This window comes from Opisthorchis viverrini (assembly GCF_000715545.1).
Source record: "Opisthorchis viverrini unplaced genomic scaffold opera_v5_489, whole genome shotgun sequence".
In the NCBI taxonomy this organism is placed as follows: Eukaryota; Metazoa; Platyhelminthes; class Trematoda; order Opisthorchiida; family Opisthorchiidae; genus Opisthorchis; species Opisthorchis viverrini.
Genome location: NW_008752153.1, coordinates 280,652 through 289,205, shown reverse-complemented (window position 1 = coordinate 289,205; position 8,554 = coordinate 280,652). Strand labels below are relative to the sequence as shown.

Here is an 8,554-nt window from a genome sequence, read left to right as displayed (position 1 = left end):
CAATTCTAGTGTTCCCAGATTTCCAAGGCGCATTGGCTCGATTGACCGGTCTGTTCTGCTTGAAACGCTTGCTCACCAAGGAATCCCCCGTAAGTTCGTGAACATATAAGCTCTTTGTATTCCCAGACTTCCGGACATGTGAGATTATGCGGCGAGCTCTTCAAAAGTTTCGTCACGTAAAGTGATGTCCGTCAGAGATGCCCACTCTCCCCATTCCTGTTTAACTTCGTGGTCGATGAAATCATGAGACGAACGCTGGGGGGTCTCCAAAAACCTGGTGTTTTAGTAGTGTATGACGGAAACCTTGTCGATCTGGAATATGTAGACGACATCGTTTTCATCTTTGGAGAGGAGAAGAAGGCGTAAGTGATGAACTGACCGAAGTCATCCCGTCCTTTGGTATGCATTTCGGACCCACAGAGTGCAGGCTCATGCTCCTGGACATGCAGTTACTGGACACGCCACTTACAATCCTTGTAGGTATTGGAAACTTGCTTCATTTGATCTATGAGACCGGTCCCTGGAAAACGCCGAGGATCCAAGTGATCAAGGTTGCGCAATGATCTTGACTAAACATGGACTGTACCATTGGGCCCTCGCCTTGCACGACGATTCTCGTGACTACCTGCTACAAACCATTCGGATTCTGGAACTGCAGTACAACCATGGATGTTTAACCTGTAACCTCCAACGGTCTTGGAGGTGTATGACTGCATTTCCTCTCATTTCCATCAAGCTCTTGATCTGGCCTGCCACACGTATTGTTTGGGAGTAGGATGAAGTCCTCAGTCAGCAATCTTCCGATTTATTTGTTTTGATTTTGGAAAATGAGACTGTCCCAAACAACTGGGGGGAATCAGTAATAGTGCCCGTTTTCAAAAATGAACCCGCATTTAATACGGTCATCACATCATCATCATCCATTATCATTATTGACTGTAAAAACCGCGTACTTTTTGTACAGTGGTTGCGGCTGCCACAATTGCGTTCAGTGATGATTTGGGGAGGTAGGGTAGGTAGCTTCACATTTGAGGTGGGAGGTGATAAATACGTACGTAAATACAGGTATGTCAGTGGATCTTTAATTAAGGGGATTGGGAATGGTGTCATGCATCGAAGGTAATAGCTTGGATGTACGAGCATCATTGAGGGCACGACTGAGCCATGTCTGACAATGTATCCAACGGCTGATATGACCCGTCTCGAAGTCCCCATCCACGGAGACGGCAATGACCAACGCAGCTGAGCTTGCTGATCACGGCTTTCACACTTCGCTGCCAAGTCATTTTTTGACTTCCCCTGACTCGTTTCCATCCTTTGTGAGGTCCCGCAAAAGAACTTTTCGAGCAAGTCTGTTGACTGCCACACGGAGCACGTGGCCAAGCCAGCACAGGCTATCCAGTGTACTAGTTCGGAAAGAACTAACTTACCCATTCTTTCCAAAAACCATTCGACGTGCTTCAGCTTTACTGACCCGGTGTTCCCACCAGACTCTGGGAATGCTCCGAAGAATTCCATAGTCAAACACTGGAAGTCTTTGGACGTCCTGGGCGCGCAGCTGTCACGTTTCTGTCTCATATAGCAATACGGATCGCAACACAGCATTGTAACCTCGACCCTTGACAGTTAAGCTGAGGTCACGCCTACGCCACAGATGAAGCAGGTTCACAAAATTGGTCTGGCCTTCCGGATTCCAATGGAAATATTATCTTTCGCTAGACCACCGGGACTGATACATTTGCCCAGGTAGGCAAACTTGTCTGCTATCTCAAGCGACCCATCCGCCAGCATGAAGCGAGCATCAGAAACATAAGCTTTACTCCAGATGTAATGAGACTCTTGTTGCTTTACCTTCGTTGCCTTATGAAAAAAATGCGCAGAGCAAAGTACCGTCCCATGCTGACATTGGTGCTGTCGATCCAGTGGCGAAACAATGGCACAACTCACCACATAACGACTGTTGAAAGCATACGCCTGCTATTTTATGGTTTGGCACACTGAAGACTATAGCGAGTGAAGGTCTTCGCTGACCTTGCCTCTGACCGTCAAGGTTGGAGAGCGGGGGTTCGTGGCACCCATTTGTGACACCAGACTGTTGCGCTGAAGCAAAGTAAGCGGCAAAACCTTGTCAATAATTGATTCTATAATACAACTTTCCTACCCATTTCCCTTATTTTGTGGACCCTTTTTTTACAGCAATCGATTTGACGAGTTTTCGGCCAAACGACTCTTCATTAACTCCTCCAAACTTCAGTCATGGCGGAGGATCCGGACGGGTCTACGGAAAAACTAGTCAACAAACCCAAAAGTAGTACTCTCTAGGCTTTTATATATAATCTGTTTAGATACTCGGTTTCATCAACAGCGCCTCAAGTCATGGCGACCTGTTCTCACAGCGAAAGGAGCATACCCTATGTTTTTGGCCATAGGACTCGCATTCATTCCTATCGGTATCATTCTACTGGTCACATCTAATAGGGTATGAAGTTTTAATTCACTGAGCTTGAGGTTCCACAGGTTTTTGAACGAGTATTCGAATATACTCATTGTGAACGATCTCCCGCTGCAATGGTTCCTAGTCGGTGTTCCGAAGAAGTTCGAGCACCGGCCTTTTATCAAAACTACCAATCATGTCCGTGTACCGTTTCTTTCACGTTGGATGAGGCAGTTCATGTAAGTTATTTTTCGCTTTTTTAAACCTCGATTTTTTTTCCGAGATCGATAACTGCGTGGATTTGATTTTGTATTGTTGGGAAATTATACCATTTTAGAGGATTCTTGGCCAACTGGCCTTATCTACTAACACACGCGCTCGCAATAGATTCCTCCCAGCTTCTTGAAGGACTCATTCTTCTTTTCGGATGTGGTGATTTGTGTAGGTTGCGAAGATACTTTGTTTTGATAGGTGGCTATGTAGATCGCTGGTCGCTATGCCGGAGCTTTGGAAAAGATGCTTCCCTATAACCTGTTCATCGCCAAGTCGGTGCCGGTTGAAATAAATACTCATAGTATGAGTGCTGTTGGTCCAATTCATTATCACGGTAATGCTAGGCGGCCTACGGTATTATCCAGACAGTTTCCGAGGCCTGGTCGATTGGTGTCTTATGTCTTTGATACTCTAGGTGTCCATTTCGGTATTTTATTATGCTCTTCGCTTGCACTATTTACAGGGGTCTATCGGTGTTAGGTAATCACCTTTGATTTTACGATACGTTCTGAAAGAACCACTATCAATGTTGTGTGTTTTGAAACTATAAATGGCAGTACAAAACCGGTGGTGTTAGATCACACCTAGCTTTACCTCACCCGTATCTGTGATGAACATTTGATTGATGTACTTTCCTTCACCATTGCTCTTACAGGGCCAGGTCTACTTTTTCTACGGACTTTCCAATTTCTTTCAAAATCATCGGCGATACATCATGTCGAAAGATGATGCCCAGCTCTTAGGAGGGACCGGTCCTCTGAGTGAGGCTTGTGAGCCATACCGGACCAACTCCAGGGGCGTGTCGTATGCTCCTTGTGGTGCAATAGCCAGCAGTTTGTTTAACGGTCAGTAGTTCTTGGATTGCTCCATCCTCATGTACATTTTCCCTAATATTTAATATTCCTCACTCTTGGAGCTCTATAATCCCCAGGGTTTTGTGGGGCTTTAGGATAAGTGTTTTAGTGTGTTGTGCATCCATATCTTACTGTCTGCAACGTTCAATGTCCTACGAGCATCCAGTTCTGGGGATGTTATTTTTCCGTAGTAAATAACTTATATATGCTGCGCAAAATGTGACTTTACCCTGTCAGAGGCTTGTATGGTTGAAAACCTCTGTTCCGTTCGTTCGGACTTACCTTATCGTCGGTGTTTGATGTCACTGTGTATTCGAGACTCTGTGTCTTTGCCTTTCAATTATCTGTTTTCCACTCGTCCTTTCCTCCCAGATACATTCACCCTGAAATACCACGGAGGTAGCGATTCCCCCTTGGCTCAGCCAGTTATTGTTCCTATGTCAAAGAAGGATATCGCTTGGAAGTCGGATGTGGAGAAGAAGTTTGGTCAACCACCAGCCAGTTACTGGGACCAGACCGTCAAGCCGGATAGTTGGCCCCTAACTGCTTTCCAAAGGTCACCAGAAGCATTTCGTGGTGATGAAGAACTGATTGTCTGGATGCGAATTGCTGCTCTTCAGACGTTTCGCGTTTCGCAAGTTGCATCGTCTTATAGAACACACTGGTCAATTTCAATCCGGACTTCCTGCCGGGAGTTACTCTGTTGATATTGGTTATTGTAAGTTCACAGCAGCCTCATACTTCGTTTAGTACAGTGGTCCTCGACAGGAGAAGCCCGTTGCAACGGGATGGAACCTTATCGCTGCTAGCTTATTTACGTACCTCATTACCCCACCAGTTAGGTTGTAACCGAAGGATTCTCGTGCAGCATCCACAGAGTTTCCTGCCAGGTCGGGTAGTGGTTGGAAGTCTGATTCAAAGTGTCCTGGTTCTCCAGGTTAAGGGTTGGAACAAGCGTTGCAATTCGTTTCTTACAATTTGAGTCACTCGAGTAGTCTTAAATCAACCACCAATACTTTGCGGTCAGGGTTTCGAGTTTAAGTCTTTGGTTAAGGATAGTAATGGTCCTCCTGTCTAGATTTCGGCACGTTGGGAATATCTGAGCCCCTATGCAACCATAAATTTTGCAGAGTGGAGTACTTTCATGTCAGATGGGCCTTCGCATGGTGATGTCTTCCGATTATCCGCTGCATACAGCAGGGTGAAAACGTGACTTCTAACACCTCCGATCTTCTTTCGTCCGTTCCCACTTGATGGACTCTAGATACGGACATTTCAGTAGGCACCTATGGAATTGACACACTGCACGCCGCCGCTCTCATTTACCGCTCCGCGTTCTCTACTTAGACTCTGTTCTTCTGTGTTTATTGCAACCTCCAATGTGAAAACCCTTAGATATATCGACCAACAACTTGCTCTTGTGTGTAGTCTAGATAAATTGTCGGTTGAAGTCTGTTGCATCTCTGAAAATGGAATACAGGATCCAAGTACAGTTGTTGAGCTTGCGACTCTCCCTCTAGCTGGACCACGAACTTCGAATGATTCTGAAGCTGTTTCAGTGCGTCACGCTGGTGTTGGTCGTGAGTTCTCGAGCCGAAGTTTCATTGTTCCACTGGATATCTCTAAACAACCGTCTCTGTGCTATCCAGACTTCTACTTCGGTAAAAACCTGCACCGACCGAAATACTGAAAAGTATGTTTGCCCTATCTATTTATGAAGCAACTAACTGTAGCTCCTATTCTTTGAAAGGCATTCTACCGAGAACTGATCCACCCTCTTGACCACCAGGAAGAGGTCGGATATAGTTAAAATAGCAGGAGATTTCAATGCGCAGGTTGGACACCTCAGTTCATCAGAAGCTTGCCTTGGTGATGTCTCAACGCGAAATGCAATGGTGATGGTGAACGCCTTTTGCAACTTTGTGCTGACTGCCAGCTGTTTCTCATCAGTATTGCGTTTAGACACAGTGGGCGCCGTCCTGTTTCCTGGTCTACCTACCGCTGTGCAGCCTCTAAGTGAAATCGCCCACATGGCCTTCAACTTATCTGGGCGCGGTTCACTCCTTGATTACCTATCGCCACAGGATACACAAGTCAACTCAGATCATGCACTCGCTCGGTGCAGGTTTTTATTAAAATTTTCCGGTAACTCACTAAAAACGACTGTGCCAACTCTGCTCAACGACCGTCCCTAGTGGACACTGCAATACTTTTGATCTTTCCTCTTTTGACCTGACTAATCCTCTGTCCTGTCCTATACCTCCTATCAGTTACATCCATATTCGGCGTTTTTTTTACCGTGGGCCGATGTTTCCTCACGTCAAATGCGGTTATTGTTCACTAGAATTCATGGCATTGGACAAAAAGTGCTCTCACTGCACCCGTGCATGCAGTCGCTTTCTAGTGACAAAACTTTATTATTTCAAGTATTCAGAAGTTGAAAATTTTGAAAATTTCCGTCGTCAACTAGTGACCGTTGCGCTGTTCTCAGGGTGTCGCAAAAATGTGACAAACAAGCGAATTCGATCTCATTGCTTCTAACCCGATTCTCAAGGTGTGATCCCTAATGTTTAGGTTCTGTGAAGGTTTTGAGTGTTATTTATGAGCGGTACCTTTCAGAGGCGTATTGCTGAAGTGGTTAGTGATGTAGAGCTACAATTTGTGTCGAAATTTTAAGGGCGGATGTTCTATCTGAATTCGGATCACGAATTTATCAGGCCATCCTATAATGTGGATTATGTTGGACGTTTCGATGGTGATTGCAGCTTAATTCTCATAAGCTGTCCTTTTCCATAAAGCAGTGACGGATAAGAAGCGAGGACCGGCGTTCAACGTCGTGAAATTATCCTTTGAATAAAAGCCCACTTCGTTTGAGAACGTCATCACCTGCGAACCAGACTGGGCTAAGTTCATGTTTGTTCTGCGTCGAAACCTCAGCGCATAATTGGAGAACGATGTTCCGGATGGTTTGGTAATTCGTTACATGGTTCACAGACACCTCATCGCCACGCCCCTCAGTCTTAACCTAGGTGCATCCTTTCAGATTATCATCAGCGCTGTGAATTCAATCAAAGGCACCGTTTTACTAGTTCGGCTACCTGATCAACTCTGTAAAGGAAACGGTGAATTACGCTTCAGTCTTCTGATGCTGCTTACTAAAGTTCCTTAGGCCTCCAAGCGCACCAGTATCCCTTACGTTTTAGAACTTTTCGACAGGATTTCACTATTCTTGGAGGAACATGTTTTCTGACGAGTTACGATGAATAAAAACATTCCACCTTTTAGGCCCTTACCAATAGCTCGGAATAATTGACTTGCAACTATGTGCCAAACTAGTAACTCATCAATGGCAAACAGATCATCATCACCTTTATTGACGGAATTGACCTTTCACAACAAAACATTGGGAAGGGATTCTACAAGTTCGAGCCACTGGCCTTCCGATCATTATGTCTGCGCCTTCACCACTGTCTCGTGCTCCTGTTATGGCCACAGGTACGCACTATTGATGAGCTGTGATAAAAGTATAGTTCGAACCCAGTAGTTTCCGTTTAGACGAACCAAAATTATCATATTAGGACAAGAAGAGAACTATGGATACGAAATCACTGGTCATCTGGCCCAATAGTTTCGTAGGAAGTTTTCAGTGAATTGTGCTTCAGAGAGATTGGTTTCCAAAAAAACGGCCGATCTCAGTGTGCATATCAGCAGTTGACGGCTTGTACATTTTTTGGAATGATGTGTGCAGAATTATTTTACGCCCTTTGGCAGTGTTCTTCATTCCCTCACCCGTACCCTCTAACCTATGGAATGTAAATGTATTTCTGAGATCAGAAGCATAATAACGACACAGTGAAGAGCATCTTCCGAACGAGTGATCACACGATTGGCCGCATAATTATTTCGTGGAGAGTAAACCAGCTGAAAGATTCTAGATAAATGCGTCAACAATCAGCTTGCTGTGGCACCGATCGTTTCTGGCACTCAATACACAAAGCGCTCACTGGTGGTATGGAGTACACAATGGAAACAACATGTGGTGTGTTTGTCACGTGACCTATAAACTTTCGTCCTTTCTGAGTGTGTTCGGTAAGATATGCATGTGCACACTTGAAACAGTTACATGCTGCTCTTGCGAAGTTTACAATTTGACAACATTCTACAGCCATGTACTTCATCGTTACTGCCAAAAAACGCTTTTCTTATTCATCTTGAGGGTATAGCAGCATTCATGGCAATCAGAACACCCATTCGTACGGAGACTATGCCTTCCCTTCATTGGTTTTCGATCCGATGGCCGTTCATCTGGTCGCCGAGCCTGGCGATTGAATTGCAAATTTTTCGTCACTACATGAGGAGACATCATCAGTGTGCAGTTGGGTGCGCACTGCATCCTCGTACTGACATGTCTAAACCTTAATAGAAGCATCTGTGTTCTCCTGTTTTCCTACTTCGCGGACAAACCGGTTCGCCTACCCGCTAAAGTGTGTCTACTTATCCTTGTTCTGTTATTTGGTCTCCTGGACTTATAACGCAGGGAACTTGCCTACCACCGCTATAAGATTCTTATTTTGTCGTCATTCAGGGGAACTGCTGAGTAAACAGTAGTTTATCTTTAGTATAAGATCACTGACTATGTTTCTGGAAAACTGGTTGATATGATCGGTTAACTTGACTGTCAGTGTGGGAATGAAACTCGTTTACTGGGATCATAAGGGAGATAATTCTGTTGATTCCATACAAAGTCGTTCATTCGTAAACGTCAATCATTTAGACATTCGTCTGGTCCCTTGCCTCAATTTTTGATTTCTGAAAACAGCGCCTCATTAAGTTCCTGGATGGGGTTAGTTGCTCATTGGAATTACCATTGATCACTAGACAAGCACTTTAACCGGTATGCACGTGATTCCATTCCCTAAGGATTAAGTCTAAGTAGGAGCCCTGTTCGCCTTCGAAACAAGCATTCATGCTACAGTCTATGATATATATATAT

The 8,554-nt window shown here is 44.8% G+C and overlaps 1 protein-coding gene across 1 annotated transcript in view; it reads left to right on the top strand.

The window, feature by feature from the left end:
* Positions 1-2,193: 2,193 nt before the first annotated feature.
* Positions 2,194-8,554, top strand: part of T265_11400 (hypothetical protein) — a gene marked incomplete at both ends in the record, with an annotated part of 17,579 nt that continues 11,218 nt past the window's right edge. The window contains 2 exons of the mRNA XM_009178044.1: positions 2,194-2,673; positions 3,363-3,552. Coding sequence (XP_009176308.1) covers positions 2,569-2,673; positions 3,363-3,552 — 295 coding nt within the window. The remainder of the gene's footprint in view (positions 2,674-3,362; positions 3,553-8,554) is intronic.